The following is a 25,472-nucleotide window of genomic DNA, read 5'->3' as shown; positions in this document are numbered from 1 at the left end:
TCGGTGTTAAACACCATGAGGTTCTCATCTGCCCTTTTGCTGAGGTGCTGCAGGTTTTTCCTCCCAAGGTGGAGAACCTTGCATTTTTCGGTGTTAAACACCATGAGGTTCTCGTCTGCCCATTTGCTGAGCTTGTAGAGGCGGGGAGTTCTGTTAGATCTCCTCCCTACAATTGTATGGTATAGTTGCCAATAAACTCAGACTGAGTCTGTGAATTCTAATACCAAACACAACGCAAAGTTTGTTTTCTTCCACAGGCTTGATTCAGAAGTTCCCATTGGATAGCATATGGGTAAGAGCCACCTGTATTATCAGAGTCTTAAAGGCAAGCCATACGAGGAAAGGCTGAGGGATCTGGGGCTCTTCAGCCAGAGGAAAAGAAGGCTGAGAGGGGACTTGGTAGCTTCTTACCGCTACACTAGAGGGAGTACATCAAGGGCCCAGAGAGCAACTGTTCACCAGGGCACCTGAGGGGAAAACCAGGAGTAATGCCCACAAACTCCTGGCAGACAGATTCAGGCTCAACATTAGAAAAAACTTCTCCACAGTCAGGGTGTCCAGACTGGAATGAGCTCCCTCCAGCGGTGGTGCAATCGCTTACTCTGGAAATCTTCAAGAGAAGACTAGACAGTCACCTTCCTGGAGTCACCTGACCCCCAGTTATCTTTCCTGCTTGGTGCAGGAGGCTGGGCCCGATGATCTTCTGAGGTCCCTTCCAGCCTTGCAATCTATGAATCTATGAATTTTCAGTGTCCTGTGTTATGCAGAACTGCAGACTGGCTGACTAAGTCCAGAAGGAACTGTTACAGTTTGTGAATTTTTTATTTACCCTCCCAAGTCTTTATGCTGAAACAAAAATGTATCTTGAACACCAAAAAATAGATCTTTCTGTCTATATTTATGTACTTACTGTCAATAAAAAGTCTTGACTTTCAGAGGTGTCTACCATTCATAACTCCCGTAGAACTGGAGTTCAGAATCTATGCCCTTGGTTTTTATTGGTCTCAGTTTGTCTACTTCATATTTTTCATAATGAACAATAGACCTCTTGGAGAAAAAAAAACACACCCCTCCAACAATGGGAGTAAGAAAGGATTCTACTCTACAAGAGACCAGCACCTTTCCAATACCCAATAGAGGGGGCACACACACAAGGCGAGAAGGACAAACATTTGTGATCAATCTCCAAAACATTCAATATAACACGCGTTCTTCTTAAGAGAAAATACAGAACTAGAACATAGAAAAGTAAGTGAAACTTATCTCCTGTGACACCCCAAAAAGTTAGGTTAAAAAACAAGCCTACTCAATTTCCCAGCACTACCACCACACACAGACTACAATATTTAGTAGGACTCCTTTGTATTTGCCTACTAATATCAAATAAGAGGTGGTTTAATGCTGCATCCTAAAATATATCTGAGGCCAAAATCAAAGTTATCAGATTGGAGAATAGGTTATTCCACTGTACTTGCACTGAACCTGGCAGTTTGCTATGCTACATTAGCTAATTAGAACATGGAATTAACATTTAATGATTCTCATTGCTCTGTGAAGTGCAGGAGACTCCCCAAAAGTCCTGTTCCTTCTTTTGGAGATCTTTGCAGAAATGTATAACATATTTTGGGAACATGAGCAGCTGCTGCTGCACAGATCCTTAATCCAGAAGATAAAAATGGTATTTGGCTACCCTAATGATGGAATGCTGATCTCCTGGTAGACCACATCTGTTCAAGAATATCAAGTTCAGGATAACAGCTGTGAGTCATGCATCAACTTGGGATGGGGATAAACTTGTACTTCTATGAAATGTACTCTCATTTTTCTACATGCAAAATGACTTGCACTGTAGTTGCCCCTATAGCCCCATAGGACCCTTCTATAACTGATGCCAACTCTTCCAGACATACAGGATCTTTTTCTGCACAGTAGGCAAGTGGCTCTCAAAAGAACATCTAGAACAATATCTGTATTAACTTAAAGGCCCAAGACAAAGTGTTTCCCGTATTTTGTCCATAGGAAAAAACATCTCTCTCAAAAGTTGATGCATCCTCTAGTTTTCAAACATTTTGGACCCAAGACACCATTTAGAAAGTGACCACTCTTAGCTTTCACTCATTTCTTTATTACAGAAAAATAACAGAGCAATTCTACAGTTGAAAAGAACTCAGAAAGACTGCAACAGTCCACAGTGTTTTTGACATTATAGATACCTATTAGAAATATCTGGGTTTATCTTGTGAAGCATGTGCAGGTGTTTGCATACCTACACAGCTAGTACTGTGCAGCACACCACAACCCCCTTAAAAGGATCTCACATCACCTTGGTTGAGAACCACTGTTCTGCTATGTAACAGCACACTGATGACTCTCCTGCAGCAGAATTCCACTAATGATTCCCAGCAAGGTAATCGTTCTCTTTCCTTGGCTACCTGTACAAAAGACTAAACTGTGCTAATGGTTCTTGATGAACCTTTGTCAAGTTTAAACACAACAGAAGGGGAAAAGATACTCAATAACTACCCGACTTAAAATGACATACAATTTAGCCCTTCCTTTCAGAATCAGCAATACATTTAATTGCATTACGCTGGATTTTTGGTTGTCGCTGTGTTGGTCTAAGGACATAGGCAGGTACTTTTTCCCATTTATTCAGTTGGTCTAATAAAAGATATCACGACTACTCAAAGACCCTTGCCTTCAACTGCATTACACTTTAACATTTTTTTATGCATTTTAGATAATTAAGTTTGTCTCCAAAACTATTTTTTCCATTAATATTTTATCATAATAAAACAGCTAACTTACAAATGGAATAAGATGATGCTTTTCAGTGTTAGCTCTAGTCAGTTTGCTTCTGAGGGCATGAATTAATTCATTAGGTACGTATCAGAAATTGCAGTGCTAATCATTCCCCCCCAACAAAAGTAAATATTGGCCCCAAAAGGGAATAGTGAGCGAATAGCATTTCATGGGCAATATAGTATCTACAATTTCTCTTTAGGTTCATGTGACAGCTGTAAACTTTTAGCAGCAACCATATGTTCTAATTATTACTGTTACTGTGCAAAAACACAAGAGAGCTGCAGTAGCTCTGACTCAAACTTGATTTGAAATTAGTTGATAAATAGCTCATTTCTATGTTTGTCCTTGAGCTACAGGGGGTGATCTGTTTATAAAAGATTTTTTAAAAGTGTGTTGATTTTTAACTGTGTGCTATGATGTAATGTGAGGTTTCCCTAAGCTGCTTAACAAACATTTTATATCCATAACATTATTCAATGCAAATTCTTACTGTTTTGGAAGCACATCTAGTCAGAGCTCACTACAGGCAGTTTATTAACTACACCATCTAAGCTTCAAGATGTAATGAGAATCTAAGAAGCTTCAGTCTTGTAACTAGGAGCAATTCATCTTCACATTTAGTCAATACCAACCAAGGGTAGGGATGAAATTGAAGAGCTTTTACAAGTATAAAAGAAAACACTGAAGATTTTGTATGGAACACTTTGAATGGGCCATTGGATCTGTTCTATACTTAACAGAAGACTGGGAGCTCAGCAAGGAAAAAAAAGTTTCTTTCTATCCTTTTATAGAAGATGTTTATCTAGGAGATTCTGTCTTGAAATGTGACTCAGAGACACCTTTTCTCTTTGGTTAGTCTGATGTAAGTTTCTTACCTTTGACCGCTGGCAGACAAAACCCCCAAACTAGAGAACCGAACATATATTTTCCTTTTAAAGAATTAAATTCCTTTTGATTTTCTTACTCGGGTCAAAAAGAAAAGAACGCCTTGTCCAATAATGACATGAGGAATACAGTGTTCCAAATCAGTTCTTCAACTCTTTCTTGATCCCAGAGCAGTTGAGAAAGATCAAGAAATACGTTCCTTTATAAGAAAATGCATGGCTTTTTATCTACAGAATTGACTTGCATCACCTTCTGACAATGACAAGGATTTTGATAATACACAGGTGCAGCAGAGGAAGGATTTAGGAGGCATAGAACAAGTTGCTTCTGGATGCAAGCAGCAGCTCATAAACCATCTGTACTAATTAACCTTGACAGTCAACTATCAGTAAAGTTTTCACATATTTTTATGGGTCTTTGAAGCGAAAACCATGTCTTCATTCTGCTTGGACAAGGTCACTTCTGGATGCCTAGTTAATGCCAGAGGTTCAAGAGTCATTCGAGTTCTAACTCAATTACCCTCAAGCAAGAGTAAAGTCTAGAATCCTGCCAACTAGAAAATGCAAGTTTCCATAGGCCTTTATCCCATCTGTCCAAAGAATGGGAAGGAAAGAGAGCACTAAAATAAAACTTAGTGTTTTAGATAGCGGGAATGATCTCTCTGAAACAAATATACTATGCTGCTGACTGAAAGTGATGCGAGATAACTCATGATGGCTTGAGGTACTTCCTCATTTAAGGACAATTCCTGGATCATAGTTCTATGGAAATGTCAAAACATGTCAATTTCTACTTCCTTCTCAGTCAGAATGTGTCTGTGCAAATCAGCACAAGGCAGCAATAGTTACACAAGATGAGCTTCATTTCTGCTGTCTCCTTAGACCAGGAGTTGGTAGCCAAAGGCCCACAGGTCTGCACAGACATTTGATTCAGCCTATGGGGTGGCAGCATTCAGCAGTGGGATGCATCAGCAGCACTTCCTGTCTCCTACTGCCACAGGGAAAAATATCAATTGTGGGTGATCCTCCTGTGCTGCTGTGGGAAAAGTGGTGGCAGTATATGCTGTCTCCAGGCTCCCACTGAGAAAAGTGGAGGCAGTTGAGTCCTAGCACCCGTTCATCTTCTCACCCAACTCTGACCCAAACTGGGTCAGTTTGGCCCATAGCCTTAAAAGGTGCTAAAGCAACTCAAATCAAAACCAGGTCACGTGGCAGGGTAGTGCCAGTCCCTGCCACGTGACCTGGCTTCACTCGGAGCAGAGATCTGGGCCTGTACAGGGTAGGCAGTGGTGGGGAGGAGACCCCACTCTCTGCAGAGCCAGGTCATGTGGCAGGGATTCTCCAGCCCCCAGTTTAATTTTCCAGCTCTCTGATCATTCCTCCAGCTCTTCCCAGGGGATGTGGGCCCCCAGCTCTGCATGCCAGGTTTCAGCAGGCTGCCACTGAAGGCTGGGGCCAGCGGCAGCACTGCGATCTTCCCGGCAGTTGGCATGGCCTGTGCTGAGGAGCTGCTGTTGGCCCCAGCCTGCAGCAGCGGTCTGCTGAAACCCCGCATGCAGATTGGGGCCCATACTCCCCTAGGAAGAGCTGGGGAAATGATCAGAGAGCTGGGGGAAGCGATCAGAGAGCTGGGGGAATCATACCAGGAGCTAGATGTCAATATGAGAGCAGTCCTTCCTCCTCCCCACCACTTTCTCCTCAATCTTGTTATTTTTTGTTTCCCTGGAAGCCCGGTTCTGAAACTCTTCGAAACCTTTCCAAAACAGTTCAGAGCTGTTTTGGAGCCTTCTGTTTCTATTCTGATTCAGTGTTTCAGGTGCCAAAACAGCCCAAAAAAACCCTCTGAAACAACATGGGTGCCAAAATTTCACACAGTCCTAGTATCTAGTATTCATATAAGTGGTACACAAAATACATAATTTGCTTAACTACATAACACAATACAAATACCAACTACTTACCTATTGGTTATACATTGTAATACATGCTTGTCATTTGCACCTCAGATACTGCTCTTAAACTGCTTAAGGGAATAGCATCTTTTAACCCTACTGTCTATTTTATAGTCATGCTAACCGTAACTTTAATTATCTACTTTGTAACTAATTTTGCCCTCTTGAACTGCACAGAAATCAGTGAAAGAAATGCTGAGATAAAGGGCTGCTGTTAGAAGTCTTGGAAATGAGAGGCCAATATCACACTGGGACTTCCCCTCACTTTCATGGCTTTTAACAGCAGCCCCAAAACAGATCATTGGAAGCCTTAAAAATGACAGGAGATAGACAGGTTTAGATCTTCTAATACCACAATACTGTAAGCAATGCTCATTAAACAAACAGCTGTACTGTGGTATTACCACGTTTACTTGAATCCATGATGAGGTGCTCCCAGCCCAGTCAGCATGAGGAAAAGAACCCTTTGTCTTGGATTTGAGTACAAAGCAGAGGAGGAGGCAGACAGCTGCTTTGGCTGTGACTCTGCACCTGAAACTGGGTTGGGGCTAGAGTCAGAGCAGACACCTGCCACCTGCCTCCCCCCGCACCTGTCCTCTATAGTCTCTGCCCATGCCCCAGTCCCCCTTGTTGTTGCACAGTTCCAGCTCTGGCTCAATTCCCACCCTGGCATGGAAAACATGGCAATACTATCCCCTGCCCAGCAAATTGGCAGTAGCAATGCTGCTGCTGCATGTCTGGGTAGGAGCCACACTTTTACATGGTCCATGATCTGGGGGGGAATCAAGCTGGAGTTGTGTCTTACAGAAAAGGGGGGTGGAGGGAAGAAGCAGAGGCCATGGGGTGGCTGGCAGCATGGGGGTGTAGGTGTCAGAGAGGTAGGCAGGCTATTGGGGGGAAGAAATGGGGTTTTGCAGGTGGGAGACAGCGACATGCTCCCTGCTGCTGATTTCCCTTCTGTAGCAGTGCTATGGACATATTTAAGACAGCCCTCCAATAATTAAATTCTATACCTAGAACATCATAACAAATTTATACATTTTCCATATATAACATCTAATTATTGGGGGGGTCCATCTTAAATTTAGGTCATCTTTGATTCAGGGAAATACAATAGTAGTCCTGAAATTCACTAGCTCCTTTCATTTTCAAGACTAACAGCAGCTTCAAAATAACAACTGAAAGCCTTGAAAATGGGTGGAGTTAATCAGTTTGTGCTGACTAGTACCACAGCCCTAATAAAGGTTGTGAACTTAGTGAACTTAGAAAGTACTCTTTGCATTAAGTTTAGATAAATGCATACTCTGGGTTGAGTGCACTGCCTTTTTTCAGGCCCAAGGCTATGCATTTAAACAAAGGACACTATACAGTAAAGCATATGAAAATTTAAGTTCAGTTAAGTTTTCATGGCTCACTTGCTCAATATAGACTAATCAAATAACATTTACCTCTGAGAGTACATTGCAACACACATCCTGAATTACAATGCACATATCATTAAGCTGTTCATTATAACTTTTGGCAATAATTTAAAAATATGCTTAACTTTAAATTGATCTTCTGATATCTATTGCTTTTGAATGTTGTCAATTACTGTATTTTCATACTTTCATCTATGAAAATTAAAGGCCCTAATTTCTGGCAAGAGACTAGCTTTGCATTAAGATATCTTCAAATTAGTATAATGGAGAGAACACAGTATATCTTAAAGATATGACACAAGCTAGAATTTGTAAATCATGAAAATTGATAAAAAATTTTATACAAAATTACACTTATGCCTATGGGTGTAAGGGGAATCAGATGTTTGCTCTAATTTTTTTTAAAGGACAAATTTGCTGGTTTTTGATAACTGTAAACAAGAATATATTTAACATTCTTTAGCACTCATCCATCATAAGGAACAAAGAAAGGAGGCACGCTTGCAGAAGTTATATCAAGAGAGGCAGCGAGGAAAACTGCTTTCCTCTTCCATAATGGCATTCAGAAGTACACAATCAGAGGTAGATATATACTGATAACACAGCAATGCATGTGTCACAGGGCGGGGACCCAGGAGCGTCTGTGATCTCTCCTGGCGCCCCCTACCAAGCCAAGTGGGTGTCCATGCATCCTCATTATCTCGCCTGCCACGACTTTGATGGTGAAAGTATTATAAGGGAGGCTGCCTTTTACCCCCTTGGGCATGGTACCCCCTGGGCGTACTCCCGCTGGTACCCTGTCTGCCGCTGATTCTGGGTACTCCCATCACAGGGCTACGCGTGGCTCCTACCACCCCTAATACCACGCCCCAAGCCTCTCGAATGTTCCAGATGTTGTTGAGTCTACTTCGCCTAGTGGCCCCTCCGGGCCCCTCTCAAATGTAGGCTCACCCCCTTCTGGGGCCCCTCTCAAATGTAGGCTCGCCTCCTTCTGGGGCCCCTCTCACACAGACAGTGCCCCACTGGGGCCTGTCTCTCCATGCTCACGTGCTCTCCTGCGCTCACGCCTGCCCGCACTGGGGCCTATCTCCACGTGATTCCCGCAATCGGGGCTCAGGTGGCCGTAGCTGTGCCTGGCCCCCAGACCCCTTTTCGGATCCTATGCCTGACTCGGGGTTCCCAGAATCGGGGCTCAGGCAGCCTCAGCCTTACCTGGCCCTGTCACAGGGGCACTGAGGTGCCCTGTGACTTAAAGGATAAGAGAAGAGTTGTCAATCAGCAAAGCAGCGCAGCTGCGGGTTGCTGTGGCAACCAGCCGGTCAGGTGACCAGAAGGGGGCAGGGCTGGGCCTTTTATAACAGCTCAGGCTGGAGCCCGTGGGCAGTTCCCCTCTGGCAGCTGCAGGAGCAGGAGCCCTGCAGGAGAGCTGAGCAGCAGAGTCAATGGTGGCAGTTTGACTGGCTGCAATGATGTGAGGGGGGAGAGAGAGAGAGCCCGGACAGACGTATGGGTGAGAGTCAGCATTATGGGGGGGGTCGTATTATAACCCTGGCATTTATGTTATGTTGTAGCCGGCTGGCTGACTCTTTGGTTTACTTATGGTTACACCGGAGGACCGGGTGAGGCTGTAGGGGTGTAAGGAGGCCTCGCAGGAGCCCCCCAAGGGCTTGGGGAGTTCCTGGTGCCCAGCAGGGGCGTGGAGAGCAGTGCCACAGTGGGCACATCGAGACAAGTGCCGGAGGGGCGCTCAGTGTGTGGGAAATTGTAGCCCCCAGCCGTGGGGAGGTGTGGCAAAGGCCCCACCGGGGGGCAACGGGCGCGGGGAGGCACGGCAAAGGCCCCACAGGGGGGCAACGGGTGCAGGGAGGCGTTGGAAAGGCCCTAGGTGGGCCATGCACTAGATCAAGCCACCCCAAGGCAGACGGCAGGTTTCATTGACAGGCACCCGAGTCAGGTGCGGGTTAAAGAGTGGTCTGGAGGGTCCCCGTACCAACATGGGAGCCCTAGGGACCAGAGGGGCTGCCTGAGCCTTACAGGACACACTTAGTTGGACAACCATCATTGGCAGGGATCAGCAGGGGCCAGGTAAGGCTTAGGCTGCCTGTTCTATATTACTGCTGTCAGTAGCAGGCACCTTAGTGCCCTGCTACAGCATGTACTATTGACCATGTAAGTTTTCATAAGTTTTTGCTTGGCTAAACAAGATAGTCTACCTCCACACATGATAGACTTCCCATTGCCTCTGATCATCCATCTTTTCTATCTATTCTAATTTGGATTCATCTGTCTCAAACATGGATAACCAGAATGATGCGCGACATTCCAGATGACATCACACCATGTATTAATCCTTCTTTTCTTTTCAAGAAATACTTAACTTGATGCTTCCCAGGATCACATTTGTCTTTTTCAAATACAGAGCATCCTGGTGGGTTCATAGTCATCCTATGACTGAATGATACACCCAAACTCCTTTTTCATCTTAGTCATTTTCCCACTGATGAATTAGTAATTTACAGCAGATTTTTTGTTGCTGTTTGTAAGTGCATGAGCTTGTATTTTGTATTACCAAATTCAGCCTATTTCTATTGCTAAATTTTTACATGTCCCAGTTTTCCTGTGTGAAATTCTAATCTTCCTCTTAATATTTCATACATTGTGGCAAATTTAAAACTTGTGTTCATATCCAGCAGCCCCTAAAATATGAATTATTTATTTCAGAACCAAATTTTAACAGAACTTGGTATCTCAGAGGACTGTTAATGAGAGCCAGAATATGGTTGGGGATGAGATATGGAATACCATTTTCTGCTGTCAGGGTGCTGGCAGAATGGTTAAGGTATCTCACTACAGCTCTGAAGGCATAAATTCAAGCTTTTCCCTGAGTTCATGACAAAGGTTGTTCCCAGTTGATCTCACCGTAAATGAATAACAGGACATTTTGGCTGAAAAGTCAGATGTGCCATGCTAGTCACATCACTCCCTTGTGTGCTGCTAGCTAAGAAAATAGCTAAAATATGCCAGAATAAATTACCTAAAGTAGCCCTATGAGTCATTAGACTCAGATTAACCTTCTTTCCTTCTGCTGGTAAAAATCCAAGCTGTAGTCACAGCACTAAATGCTCAGACTCCTTCACTCATTTACTAGTGTAGATGTTGCCATATTGTAACCAACCCTAATTGTTTTCATGCACTTACAGGAAGTCTCAGCAAATAGAAATAGGCTTGTTCTATAACTGGACAAAAATCTTTCAGCAAATACAAAAAATGCCAGATGTGGCTTTGGTGGTTCAGAATCTGTTTGTGAATTCAGGTTGAACTTGCCAAAGAGTTACAGCTGGAAAAAAAATCACAGCTAGGTGTTTACAAAATTGCAGTAAGGGTGGATGACCCTGATTCAATTCTTGCCCTCAATAAAGTACATATTGGATTTAAACTGGGAGTTTCCCACCTGTAAGATGGACATCCTGACTGCTAGGATATGGAGTATTCTGAGGGGAGTCTCTTATAATCCCTCCTATTTAAATTGTTCAACATTGTATAAAATACCTAAATAGTAATTCAGACAGAAAGAAAAATTATTTCTAACCTGGTGCTTAAACACTGACTAGGAAGTCTGACACGAGTTCCACTCTCTGAATGTATCACTATTTATACAAACCAGGACACATCAAGCAGAAACAACTGAGAGACACCTTTCCCCAACACAGCCTACAACCACGTGGTTATAGCACATCTCTCTGGAGGTAGGAGATGTGGAGCTAAAATTTCTTCAGTATGAAGTGGAAACTGAACCTAGGTCACTTATGTCCAGAAAAGATGCTCCACGCTCTGAGCTTCTGGGTAAAAGAAAGACTCTGACACCTTTTCCCTGCTTTCTTTGTGAAACTCTAACTTATTTCCTTTGCTGTTCTTATGCATGCCTCAAAAGATTTTTTCTTATCAAATGACACAACCTGAAAGTAAGTGTAGATTAAAATACATTTTGTCCTGTTTTGGCACTAATAAACTAGTTGGCCCTCTTCTCTAGGTATGGACCCTACATTCCAGATATAGCCTACCCATTAACTAGAGCACAATCCCTAATTTTCTACTTTTGGCCCCATGGGGATGATGGCAGAGATTGAAGCCATTAACAGCCATTTCCTGTTATCTGACTGGGAAATGGAACTTCAGTGATATCACCTGGCTTGCTGATCCATGTAGGAGGTAACTAAAAGCTGAAGAGCCCTTAGGTAGAAGGAGAAAATGTTTCCATACAAGCAAGTAGGAGTCAAACAGGTGAGTGTTCCATGGTTGTGCAGAAGTGAATACAGAAGATATCAGATGGGCAGGGATCAGTTGAAATCCATATGGCTGATTACTTTACACAGGCCTTATTCAATACAAATCAGGCCTTACAGTTGTTTAGATTGATATTGGGGTTGATATTGAAACAATATCCCTCTCTTGGTGACAGCTATCCCTTTTGCCAAGAACACACATTTCTCTGTGCATCATAAGTTATATAAATTAGGCATAATTATACATATCGGAAAGCATAACACAGTATAATTATCCTCTAACTGCTCTGTAACCACAATGCAATGACAATTACTATGTTATAAAATGTAACCTTATCATCTGAAGATTCCAAGAATGATGGTTTCAGTCTGTAAAGAGTTCACATTTTTTTCTCCTTTGCAGGGACACAAGCAGATTTCCTGTATGTATGTTGCACTACCTGAATTTTGCCAATGGGTTTAAGAAGGAGAAACTCAAACAAAAGACCTTTTGCCTGGTTTAAAGTTTCACCTTTATGTTTCATATAATTTTCAATGAAAACTTAAACCATTACTAGGCTATGTGGGGAAGGATTCAGCCAGTCCTCAACTACTGTACAGTGTTTTTGTCTACTATTAAAGTGCTGCCAGCCCCCTTTCCTCCTGTAAGTGGCTGAATTTCAGCAATGGATGAAGTTATTCAGGTGCACACAGATTTTACATACAATGGAAACCAACTTAGAAGCCAAGGGGAAGGAGGGCTTCCTAGACCTGAAATATCTCCTTGAGGCTGAAAAAAGGGAGACGCATGATGGACGAGGAGTGTCCCAGTACAGAAGGCAAGAAGAACATGGCACTCTGAACTGGGGAAGCTTGGGGAAATGCTGAAGGAGAGAAACTTCTGTATAGTTCTAGATGTAGGGTTTCAGAAGGCTTATCAGCTCCTCAGATCCCAAATTTAGGAAGTTACTGTACAGGCACACTCAGAAAATCCTGGTACCATTCCCAGGATTAAACCAACCTGGTCACATTAAGAGAACCATTCATGGAGCACAGTTATATGAGATACTATTTCAGTCAAGCAGGAAGAATATGAGATGCTTACATAAGGTTCACTTCCTGAGCAACATGTAAAGCATGTCTGATCACCATAGAGAAAGGACTGTTCGAAAGTGTGGATCGGATCAGATCTGGAATGGTAAGTGTCACGGGATGGGGTCTCCAAGGATGGCCATGATACCCTAGGGCCCCTTGACCATGCCTATTTGGTCCGATAGGCACCCTCTTTTCTCACCCGTCACATCTTGATGCAACTGTAATGAGTAGGGAGGCTGCCTTTAAGCCTACTGGGGCATGATCCTGATGGACTTCCCTGAATTCCATGCATCCCGGACCCCTTGTGGGTCCCATTTCAAAATAGATGTCCTGGGACACCCCAGTCTTATGGGCTATATGCGTGGCTCCAAACCTCCCCTTTACCACGCCCCAAGTCTCACAGATGGTATTGCCATTGTTTCTCCCAGGCTGTGTTACAACTCGGCCCCTTGTTCTCACTGGGCTCTCCACAGCACTGTCTCTGTGCCCCAAATGCTACACCCTCTCTGGTGCCAGGGCCCCCACACTATAGTGGGCTCCCAATGAAGCCTCCTCCTTCCCCAAATAGCCTCACCCAAACCACCAGTGTTATAAACAGCAAACAAACATAAGCCCCTGGTCTATAACATAATACAAGAGGCCAGGGTGTGCTCTGCCCCTTTAAAAGCATTGAACTTTGTCCCTGGCACTAAGTGTCTAGTAGGTCAGGGTACCTGCGGAGCTCATGGAGTCCCATTAGCCCTAGGTGTAGCATATCAGGCAGTTGCTGCGTCACTGGGCACTTATTCCCTGGAGGCTCATTCCCCTCTGGCATCTAGCAGGGAACTGCCTTCCCTAGTTCCAGCCTGGGGTTTATATAGGCCCAGGGCCCTGCCCCTTTTGGTCAGCTGACCATATGCAGGTGCAGGCTAATTTGCCCTCTGGCTTGTTGCCCTGGTAACCTGCACCTGGGCTTCTGGCTTTCTCTTTGGGCTCTTTCCCCAGGCAGTTTCTGCTCTTCTAGGAGTGGGCACCTTAGTGCCCTGCGACAGTGAGACACATATTAAATGCACATCATTTTGATAGATGATGGTAATAGGTAGGAGGGATTCTGTGAACAATTGGTAGGAGCTAGAAGAAAGGCATTCCTCAAAAGATGAGGTTTTGACAATCCAGATTTTGGAAATGGAAGTGTTGGTTTTGGGAGGAAGGAAGCAAATGATGAGCTGCATAACTTAACTCTGAAGGAGAAGGCAATAAAGTTTCACACCAAATTCATCCTTCTGATCTAGTGCCTGGCACAGATGAAGTTGGACACCATGGAGGATGAGATATCACCCTTAAAAAAATACTGTGTCCTAGCAAGGGTATAACCCATAGGACTCTCCCTGAGGCTGGGCAAGTTTCAAGGGAGGCCCCATAAAGGTTAGAAGCTATGGGGCCAGCCAGCTCTGTTCAGTTTTCAGATTTAGCTGGAAAGGGGTATGTAAAGAAATCCTCCTCAGTCTGGGTCACCTCTGTATTGAGTCAACCTGGTCACCCAGGTGACTGGGCTAAAACAAATTTCTAAGGGAGCTCACCCTTCCTTTGTCCTGCAGCAGGCATTTTGGGAAGGGGACAGGCAGTCATTTTGGGAACAAACACACAGAAAGATGTGCCACCATGAGAGACAGACTCCCTGGATGATTTGTAAGTAGAAATCTGGCTACTAGATTAAAACTAAGTATTTAGCTTCATGTTAAAAGGGTCACTGAACTCAATATTTGATGAGGCTCAATTTATTCTGTATTGCTCAAGGTGTTTGGAGTTTCTCTTAAACTTCCTTGGTTCTATCCCTCCCCGATTCTCTCCCTCTGATGAATAAAAAGCTATCTGGCTCAGCATGCCTGGCTGTGAGTGCCTGAGGGGAGAGAGAATTCAGCTGATTATTAACTAATTCTTTCCTACCTGAGATTATCCTGGGAGGCTCCAGGCTATAAGGAGCACTCAGAAATACTACCAGTGGGCAAAGGACACCCGCAGTCTGCAGGGTCTGTGTACCCTGGGTGGCACAGAACCCTAACAGAGACCAGCGCCTGGGTGGTGGGAGCTTTACCCCAGGTTTGCTGGGGTCCAGGAAGGGGGACGGCCAGATGTAGGCACTGCAGGGAAGACTCCTGAAGCTTGGTTTTGGGCCTGGCACAGTGAGGTAAGTAGCTCAGCATAATAAGCACCCCCTACTGTCCCACCACAGGGTCAGCTAACATTTATAGGAAATCAAGGCTCATTTTGAACCCCCTGTTAACTGCAGAACTCAGGGGAACTATTTTTTTTCCTATTCTGTCTTACATTAGTATATGCCCTAAGCAAAGGGCCTTGGGCAAGGTACAGAGTTGTTCTTCAGCTAATGCAGGATACTGTTTGTCTCTAAGTCTTCCCTGGAAGAATAGTTTAAAACAAGGCTGTCCAACTTTGGTGCAGCCTGGGCTTCATGTTCCTTGGGCTGCACAAATTATAAGGGACATAATGTAGGGCCACCCCTCATAACCCAAGGATTCTTCCCTGCTGCATGGTAGCACCAGTGATACATGGTCCAATGCCATCTGACAATGGGAAAGCCAGTTGCAGGGGGGCCATGGGCCACATGTTTACTACTTGTGGGTGACACACTGGCTCATCACAGACCATACGTGAACCATGGCCCATCAAATGGGTAGCCCTGGTGTAAAGGAAAGCAAATGTGAGACATCATTAATTTCCACATATAAAAAGATACAAACATGGGCCAGTATTGCAAACAATAAAACACTCACTTTTTGGCCAGGTACAGACATTAGAGTTTTACCAGTATCAGTACTCATAACAATATAGAAGTTCAGTGCACAAAGACTGGTTTAAAAATGGTTGAACCTGGTCTAGGATAGACCTCAATCAATGTGCATTCAAACTTAATCAATTTAGGTTAGACTGTAGAATCAAACTTCTGTACCAGATCCCCAATTGAGTTGTTTGATTGCTGTCTACTGGCACCCCAGACACTCATACATCACTCTGCTAGCCCCCTCTCACTTGCCCTTCACCCATCTTCTCTAGCCAAGTGCACAGCCTACCCTGCCCCTTGGATCTCACAGAGCTGAGTCAGCACAGTGGCTCACTATAATGGGGAGCAGGACGGCTGAGGGAAGGGGTTCTCAGCTATGCGCTGCAGCCCAGTCAGATTCCCTAGGGCTGTGCCAGTTCCTGAGGTTCTAGGGGTCCCTGGGTGACCATCCAGAGACCCTCATGCCCTCCATAAGCATGCACAACCCTAGGCAGCATGACTGGGCTGCAGGGGATGAGCAAGTATGGGTACCTCCACTGCCTAACTGCAGTTGACATGCTTGTAGCTGATGATGATGGGGGAACAAGGAGGAAGTAGTGCTTGCCATGCACTGCAGCCTAGTCAGACAATCTGTGGCTGTGCCCACTCTTGGGAGAGTATGGGGTCCCTGGGTGTGTGGGCTCCTGCATACCTGATGGGGGGTTGGCCTTGGGTGTGGCCAACCTGATGGTCTCAGCCTGCGCAGGCAGCCTACGTGCCTTCCCACCAAAAGATGAAGGTGTGCTCTGTTTACTCCCAAACTAACCTAAGCCACTTATGGAAACCCACATAAGTTTGATGAATTCTGCTTCGGGCTTTTTGAATACGTACTTAACCTTGGACATTTTGAAATGCTTGTGCCACTGCTAGCTCTGACCTTCTATGAATGTCACTTAACTGAGGCCCTATTTGAATAACAGTTCAAGAAGGAGTAAAAGACGGGTCAAAAAGAAAGAAAAAAGCACTCTGAAGGTGCTAAAGCCCAACATGATCAGATACAAGAGACCTGACATGCCAAGAAATCTTTAAAAATATAAGTGGACCATGTATGGACATATGGCTGTAAAAGCTAGTCATCTACAAACCAAATACTGATCTGAGTGTTTAAATTCATTCATTATTTAAGTCCCATATTTGTACACTAGCATCACTGTTTCATATCCCTCCTGAAGGAGAAAATGTTATTATCTGAGCAGTAACCGATTGAAATCTTTCCTGTTTGCTATATGTGTTACTAATTAATTCAATTTAAATGTACAATCTGTATCAATTTACAATCTATATTTTAATCTTATAGTTCTAATGTGGTTAGGCCTGTTGAGACAAATTATTCAGAGGTTCGGAGAAACAAGATAACAATCTTACCGCTACATTACCACTGCAGTTTGGGAATTGGCAAACACCCGTTATTCTGTTTGGAATCAGCACATCCTCCCAGCATGATGGACCCTTTAAAATAAAATCAACATATATACAAGGTTTTAAATCCACTTGGCAATAAGCTATACCTTTTTTCTTGTTTTCCTCCCACCATCCCTGCCCTTTAGCTAGAATGTTACTAAACAAGAAGTTTATTAATTTACACTACACAAAACACAAGCAAAGGTTCTAAAATTACCAAAAAGACAACATCCATGTTTAAAACTTAGTCATTTGTAGAAAATATAGCCTTTCCATTCTGAGGCTAGTGTTCTGAACAGCCGTCAAACTCTCAACAGTATATTTTCACTGCTAAGAGTTCAGCCAGGGACTTTCTTAATTATGATTAAAAAGCTACAGAGGGCCCATCTTCTGCCTGAACAATGTTTATCTCAGTCTGCAGCTGATCATGGAAAAATGGAAAAAATGTTAGAAGATAGTTTTAAGCAGGGTTATAGTGTTAGACTCACTGGAGTAAAGATTGAGAAAAGGTTAGGTGGCATTCTTATATTTTACTATTTAACCATTTAAACATCATGTGGTTTCTGTTTTATTGAAACATGCATCTGCTCACAAGGGCTTTTCACATGGATTTTGATAACATTTACATCAAGCCAGCAGGAGAATTGCTTCAGTTCTATGACATGCACCAGCAGCACTTCTCCCTAACTTAAATACCACATAAGTAATTGAAACCGTACATGAAGGATTACTGTCATACTGGAGAGTTTTAAAATTATTTTTATGATTTCTCATCTAATTATGTTACTGAAGGAAAAAAGAAATTTATAGAAGTAAACCAACAGAAAATCCTGAATGGTCTTTTCTGCACCATGTTGCATAGAAACATTTGTATTACCTGTACAGTTATAATAAAAACAAAGAAGAAACAACAACTTCAACTAAAAAATCTTACCATTTCTTACAAACAATTTTTATTAAAGAATTACTTCCTTCGTATAAAGCTATCTAATAAAGGACATATACAGATATATCCTCAGTCATTTGGAACAATTCAATTTAAAGTTCAGAAGTTTATTTTATTTTCAAAAAAATTTATGATTCAAAGAACAGACAATGAATTGTAACCTATGAAATAAAAATGAAGGATGTGCACATACATATCTAAGCAGACCGCAGGTAAGAAAAAAAGATAACATCCATACCTTAAATATCATCATACTTCTAACCAAATTTAAGCAGTGTAAGAATGTTTACAACTGATATCAGTGCCTAGGCTAGGTAGTTTAAAACTAGTGAAGAAATATATACACTATATTGTACATCATAACCTTTTAAACACAGTGATTTACGGATCTTTAACATAATCTGAAAGGGAGAGGGAAATGAACATGAGCTGCACAAAGTTTTTAAAAATCTTTGATGATTCTGTTTCTAATAAGGATGTTAATAAACTCAAGGCAGGGTTGATTTGCACCTTATAGACTAACTAAAACACAGACATATAAAGATGTATAGAAGGAGATCTAGTTCTGATTTAGCTAGTTTATAAGGTTCAAACCTACCCTACCTTTTACCTGATATCAAACTAACATAACTAACCTCTCTGCTCATGGATAGTAAAACTCGCATTGAATTCAGTGATGCTGGATAGGGTCCCAGGGCCTTAATTCTTCTCCCAAAGTCAAAGGAGTTATAGACCAGTGTAAGTAAGAGAAGAATCAGTCCCAAGATACCTACACAAAGAAAAATCTTACCATGGAAAGCCATGGCCCTACAATCACATATTAACCATCATAATACTTATTATCACAACCTTATGAATAGTTAATATTACAGGACAAATGTTCTACTGGGGTTACTCCACTGAAGTCAATAGAGATAATCCAGCAAAACATTTCCCTCAACACTTAGAAAAATGCACTTGCAACATTGTTTTCCAATTCAGACAAATATAAAGCAGGATGAAAGACAGCACACACAAAATGCTGGTTATAAGAGTAATTCAGGGAGATTCAGGGAAATACAATTGAGGAATCATAGAAAATTAGGGTTGGAAATGATCTCAGGACGTCATCTACTCCCCCGTCATCGTGGGGCAAAGCAGGACCAGCCCCAACTAGATCATCCCAGCCAAAGCTTTGTCTAGACAGGTCTTAAAAACTTCCAAGGATAGAAAATCCACAACCTCTCTGGGTAACCTGTAATGGGTAACTTATAATGGGTAACCTGTTCCAGTGTTTTCCTACCATCCTCATGAGAAAGTTCTTCCTACTATCTAACCTAAACTTCTCTTGCTGCAACTTGAGACCATTGCTCCTTGTTCAGTCATCTGCCACCACTGAGAACAGTTTAGCTCCATCCTCTTTTGAACCCCCTTCAGGTAGTTGAAGGCTGCTATTAAATCCCCTCTCAGTCTTCTCTTCTCTAGACTAAATAAGCCCGGTTCCCTCACCCTGTCCTCATAAGCCATGTGTCCCAGCCCCCTCACAATTTTTGTTGCCCTGTGCTGGACAATCTCCAGTTCATCCACACCTTTTCTGTAGTGGGGGCCCAAAACTGAACACAGTACTCCAGCTGTGACCTCACCAATGCTGAATAGTGGGGAATAATCACTTCCCTTGGCCTGCTAATGTAGCCCAGAATGTTATTAGCCTTCTTGGCAACAAGGTCATGCTTCTGGCTCATATCCATCTTATTGTCCACTATGACCCCGAAGTACTTTTCTGCAGAGCTGCTGCTTAGCCAGTCAATCCCCAGGCTGTCATGGTGCATGGGATTCTTCTGTCCTAAGTGCAGGACTTTGCTCTTGTCCTTATTGAACCTGATGAAATTTATTTTGGCTCAATCCTCCAATCTGTCTGTCATGCTGAATCTCCAGCGTATCTACTACACACCCCAACTTGGTGTCATTCGTGAACTTGCTGAAGGTGCAATCCATCCCCTCTTCCAGATCATTAATAAAGATATTAAACAAAACCAGGCCCAGGACTGATCCCTGGGGCACTCCACTTGATACTGGCTGCCATTGAGGCAGTAGACATTGAACCATTGATTAGTACCCATTGAGCCTGAAAACCCAGCCAGCTTTCTACCTACCTTACAGTCCATTCATCCAACCCATACTTCCTTAGCTTGTTTGCAAGAATGCTGTGGGAGCTGGTATCAAAAGCTTTGTTAAAGTCAAGGTACTCGTGTCTGGCAGTACTATCCTACAGTGGAGTTAATTAGTTTACTCCATCCTAATAGCATTGTATGTGTAGACAGTGATGTTTTACTGTGGAGCTAGTCAATTCTGCAGTAAATGTCTCACGTAGGCACACCCTCTGACTTCAATGTGCACTAGCTACTCAGCACTAAAGCTCTATGGACTTTCTTAGTATCTTTGAATGAGGTAGCTTCCCCCATCTAAAAGAGGCTTAAGCTCCCACTCAGTCCTTACTAGAACCAACTGCACAGGAAACTAAGGAAGAGCACCTAATGGGCTGCAATTTTACCCTCTAGTTTCCTGTGCCCTAACTTTCTTGTGAAGACAAGCTGAATTACTGCTGATTTACAACAGTTACAACTCTCTGATTGTACATATAAAACACCACCCAGAAACAAATCATAAATATTCCTTGCTTTGATAGGTTATAGCCCAGTATAACGTGAACCTGAAGTCAATAGTAGTCTCTCAATTTACTCAAAGAGGAGTTAGATCAAACCATTTGGGAGACAAGGTAGTCTACAACAAGAGTCAAGGAGTAAAAGCCAGAATATATTGATTCTGTTTCTGTCTGTCATTGACAGGCTATCTGGCTTTGGGCAAATCACAATTTTTTTCAGTTTCTCATCTGTAAAATGGAGCTGGTATCTCTTACTCAAGCTTATGGATTTAATATGTGCCCCTTCAGAGGAAAGGACTATAGCATGAAAATACAGAAGTATTATTATTAATAATTATATAATATATTTTAAAAGATACCGCATCATTAAGATCTTTAGTAGAGCTCTCCATTTTAAGAAACAGCAAAAGTTATGCACCCTTGAAAATACTAGTATGTTGACACTTGTTTAGCAATACTAAATGTCATTGCTATAACTGTGTCAAAATAAAAACATAATTTCAAATGAGATAAGCACTTTGAAATACAATTTTTGTTTTGTTCTTTCCTAAGCTTTAGAAATATCTATCAAACTGCAAATCAGCCAATCAGTCGCACTTCTGAAACACATTGCACATTACAGTGTTTATAATTACTAGTTCAGTATAATTATTAGTTAATCAGAGCATACTGTGAGAAGAAAAAGCCTCCTGATTTCAAGCTTAAAGTGTCTGCCCTTCTCTAAGCAGTCACATGGCTGTTAAAGAACACTGCAGATTAATATGTGTGCAATGAATATTTGTTCAGAGAGTAAAACAGAACCCAGCAGAACAAAACCAAAGTATAAAGAAAATGGGAATATCAACAAATAAGAAAACATTTTAAAAGGTTCAGTTATAGTTTGATTTAGTGATGATATATGTAATATTTATGTATTTATTTGGTTATTTGATTTGGGTTTACTTTTATGGGGGGCACAAAATCAGTTTCAGTTGAGGTCACTGCCAAACACAAAAAGAACAAGAGGGGATTCAGGAAGTAGGGAAAAATACTTGATTAAACTAGGTCAGCTTGCCATCAGGATCAAAGATTTAACTTCATTTTAAAATGGCAGCTGCCTTTTGGTCATTTTCAATCATCACTTTAAAAAAATAATGGAAAAAGAAGACATGTTCTAGAACTCTCCAAAGACAAATTATTCAAAATGCAATAGTTAGATTGAGTTGTTGACCTGTGAAATCACAGAAAGGTCAGAAACAGAGGTCAGCAATAGCATTCAGTGATTCATCAAACAGTCTGAATCATTTAGAAGGCTGGAAACTTTCCATTTATTTAATGCTATGTATTTTCCCTGCTTTATATTCTTCCCCAGTGAACAATATGTAGTTGAATATCATTAAAACACATTTTTGTACCTAGTAATATGTACACGAGAGACATAAATCATTAAACTGTTGAGCAAATGACACAACTGAGGGACAAACATTAATGCAAAAAGATTTTTTAAGTAACGTAAGAAATAATTCTTGGTCCATAAGAGCGTCCAAAACCAGAATACATGTCACTGAGGGAATGCTAAATCTAAGCCGAGTCCAGCGCCAATGGTTTACATTTCTTTGGAGAGTACCCCCTCCAGCCTTGCACACACTAGTCAAATCTGGTGTGCTAAGCACTAGGTGGTCCCATTAGCATGCTTTTTTATACCTTGCATCAAACAGACAAAAAGAAATTCAAACAATGAGAAAGTGCTAAAAGAGCTCATTGGGCAAGACTTTCTTTTTGTTACTATATGCTGCTCTAGCATGTCAGTCTCTGCCTGCAGCACCAACATGGAGAGGCTTCTCAACCCAACCCAGTGTGGAAACAACTCTTTATTGCATACAGAAACTTGTATACAACAGCTTACAGTTTTTACTATTGCCCTTGCAAGGGTCTTATGGCTGGTCTGCTCCTGTTCTCACCCAGAAGTTCCTACTGACTTCACCCTGACTTTTTGTGGGATGCCGCACTTCCTGGATATTATCTGTCCAGGAGCACTTACTCTGCACCACATTACAAACAAAGCTTCTGCTGCCATTCTAATGTGTACCAGCCACTTGCTGCACTTAACTGCAAATAGATTAAGTTTGCCAGAAGCCACTTATCTCAAGAAGCCGAGCAACAAAGACTAACCCAGAAACCATGATGAAAAATAATAAACACATTTATTTGCAAGGAATTACATGTTATGCCCTATGGTCAAAGTATTTATACTATAACTGTCAGCCCACGTTCCTGCTGCACAAGTCAATTCCAACTTAATGCATGAAAACTTTGCATGGGCATATTTTGATAGCAAACTGATACATGTAGAACTTAACAGAAGTCATGAACACTGCAGGAATAGTAACACAACCCATTCTGTGTCCTAGCAGATGTCAACTGATTTTTTTAATCTTTTGGCAGAGATGATAATTAATCTTAGGCATTGTTTTCTCTCAATTGTTGCTACATATATATTGAAAGGCTTTAATAAAACAAGCAGGTAAACCTTGTAATTATGTAGTGGAGCAATATGTATTTTCTTCCAGCCATGTAGAAACTTCCACTGACTAATCACAAAGCTGGACCTGCAATATCATTTGTATGATATTTGATTTAGAAGTACTATTAACTTTTCCCTTCTACTTCATTTAAAAAGTGACCTCTACTTATCCTCTATGTGACCTCTGCTCATCCCCTTGCACTATGTCCAGATGTCCTTTCTTCTTGCCCTTTTGTTGACTCCATTCTTGAAAAAGACAGTCCAGACCCTCATTTTTATTTATGGTGAAATTCCTTATAACAATTTTCTAATTCAAAGATCAGGTACCTTACAAGCAACAATGGAATTTAAAACTGAATTCTGCTGCTTTTACTTCCCTTTTTTGTGGTTTCAAGAATGAATGGCATTGCTATGGTATTAACTATCATTTCTTCTATCTCACTGCAGCACAACAAATGTAGTTAAAGAGGTGTAAGGAAAGGAAGGTGACATACATCGGGACAGAATGATTAGCAAGCCTGAGTTCCACAAAAGCAAAAGAGCAGGAAGGGCTAGTCCTTAGTGGTTAGAAAGGAATAAAAGACTAGGAGTGAAAGTACAACATTTAATCAGTGCAATTAACATGGAGACTAAAGTATTTTAGACTCGCCTCCAAGCTAACATGCTGAGAAATGTTAGCAGTGGTAAACCAGTGTTTGCACAGCTTCTCAACTATTCAAACCTTAAATATTACCCTCCTCTCGTATTTTGCTGCTACAGCACATTCACAGAGACATTCCTCCTGTGTCACTGGAACAGTAACAGAGGACAAATTAGGAATTTCAGATATGGTGATTCATTATTATGAATTCTTATCAAGTTTAATTTAGGAGAACCATTTATTATCTTCATCTGTTCAAGCTCTCTTTAGTAAGAATAATCTGGCTGCTGTGTGAAGGAAGTTTGCAGCTACCCAGATTAAAGTCAGCAGAAGACCATATGATGTGCTCCTAACTGTTAAGAGACTAGGGACCTCATTTCAATTCAGAGCAAGTAAACCTATTTGAATAACAACTCTTATTATCATGTAAAGCTTCATATTTATTTCAGCTTGCTTTATATCTTGATAATTATCAAGACTATGTTTATTAAATGAGATAAGACACTTATTAGATTTCTAGTGAATGCCCAGATATCATCATCATATAAACATTATTACTTTGCTCCCAAATAAAACTGCATGAATAACAGCATCTAGTTTTGTGGGAAATATATTGCTCTAAATCCCCAGAGCACAGGCTAACAATGTCAGCCACCTTGGAGGGAAAAAAAGAAAGAAAGAATATACAGAAATATAGAAGTTAGGAAGATATTGCTACTGATTTAGCAAGGAAATTTTGGCTAGTCTACAGTTTGTTCCTTTTACAGTACTTAAGAGTTTATCATACAACAATACTTTGTGAATGTGTGTGAGGGAATGAATTTATTGCATGTAAAAACTGCTAGATTGATACTTAGATAATCAAAGCCCTCTATTTAACACATCTATTGGCAGTTAACGCTTCTCTAGGTGGTACCAGAGATTTGACCTGCAGAGGCCACTTGGGGTGGTAGGAGAACCGTTTTCAAATCTATTCATTGTTTGATCTCTTTGCTAAGACTGCCAAAAATGGGTGGGCCATGCATTTGTTTTTGCAGTCAATCCTGCTGCTGCACACACAGATGCATACATCCTGCCTGAGTCAGGTGCATTTCCTGCTGTCTGTAGGGTAAGGGAGCATTATAGCCAAAAGAGCCAAAATTTCAAGGGATTTTGTATGGCTTGAATGTGAGGACTTAATTACTAATATATTTTACTTAAACAATTAAAACAGGCATCAGAAAGTAGATTTTAGATATTATTCACTCTGATCATGTAAAGACTAAGGGTCTTATTATGCATTAGTTTTAGGTGGCTCCTGGAACTCTTAATCCCTGGATTGTCCATACATTTACACATGAAACTAGTTTTGAGCACACTTTAGATGGCTTAAAGTTACACCACTCCAGGGCAGGTTTATCTCTGACCTTTGTCACCCAGCTCCTGTTCAATTAGCATGTGGGCACTCCCAACAGATGAGCCACCCAAATTTCAGCCCTCCAGCATCCCAGGATGCAGTGTCCCCTCCCCCAGCCTATTGTTCTGTGTGGACCAAGCCAACTCCCCCACCTGCCCCAAGGGGGTGACCTTCCCACTCCCAGGGTGCAACCTTGTGCAAACAACATGAAGAGCACATGCCAGCTAGCCAGGTCACAGAGCATGGACCTGTCAAGGACTGGGGTCTGTGGGGAATGGGGAGGAACAAAGTAGGGGACTGGATCAGGTCCCCCTGAGCTGAGGATTCTTTTCTGAGGCAAGGACAGGGGCAGTAGCTCTCTGAAAAGTGCCTTCCCTCACTGTTCCCATCTCCCAGCACCCCTCTCCCCCCAGGAAACATGACCAGGACCCCCACACCCCAATCCCAAACCCCAATTTATTAAAACATGAGATCTTCTTTAATTTACTTCCTCTTTATTTTTTATTTTTTTTACTTTTGTTTTGCCTGTCAGTAGCTGATTTCTTTCATTTCACCACTCATCCCGCACCTGTTTTCCTTTCCACCTCCCATTTCATTACCCATGCCCATCCCATTAACTTTTCACCTCCCAGCTTCATATATCAACTCGCTTCCAACTCTTCTCACACACCCCCACCTAGAGCAGGGATTGAAGCCTATCCTAGTTTA

The 25,472-nt window shown here is 42.0% G+C and overlaps 1 protein-coding gene across 1 annotated transcript in view; it reads right to left on the bottom strand.

Annotated features, from left to right (window-relative positions):
- PARK2 (parkin RBR E3 ubiquitin protein ligase) overlaps window positions 1–25,472 on the bottom strand; it is a 1,395,896-nt gene that overhangs the window by 699,042 nt on the left and 671,382 nt on the right. Inside the window, exon 5 of the mRNA XM_019549987.1 lies at window positions 16,603–16,686. Within this exon, the coding sequence (XP_019405532.1) occupies window positions 16,603–16,686 (84 nt within the window). The remainder of the gene's footprint in view (window positions 1–16,602; window positions 16,687–25,472) is intronic.

Source organism: Crocodylus porosus, unplaced genomic scaffold, assembly GCF_001723895.1.
Source record: "Crocodylus porosus isolate Cpor-Errol unplaced genomic scaffold, CroPor_comp1, whole genome shotgun sequence".
Classification (NCBI taxonomy): domain Eukaryota; kingdom Metazoa; phylum Chordata; order Crocodylia; family Crocodylidae; genus Crocodylus; species Crocodylus porosus.
This window is presented reverse-complemented; position numbering and strand designations above follow the sequence as displayed.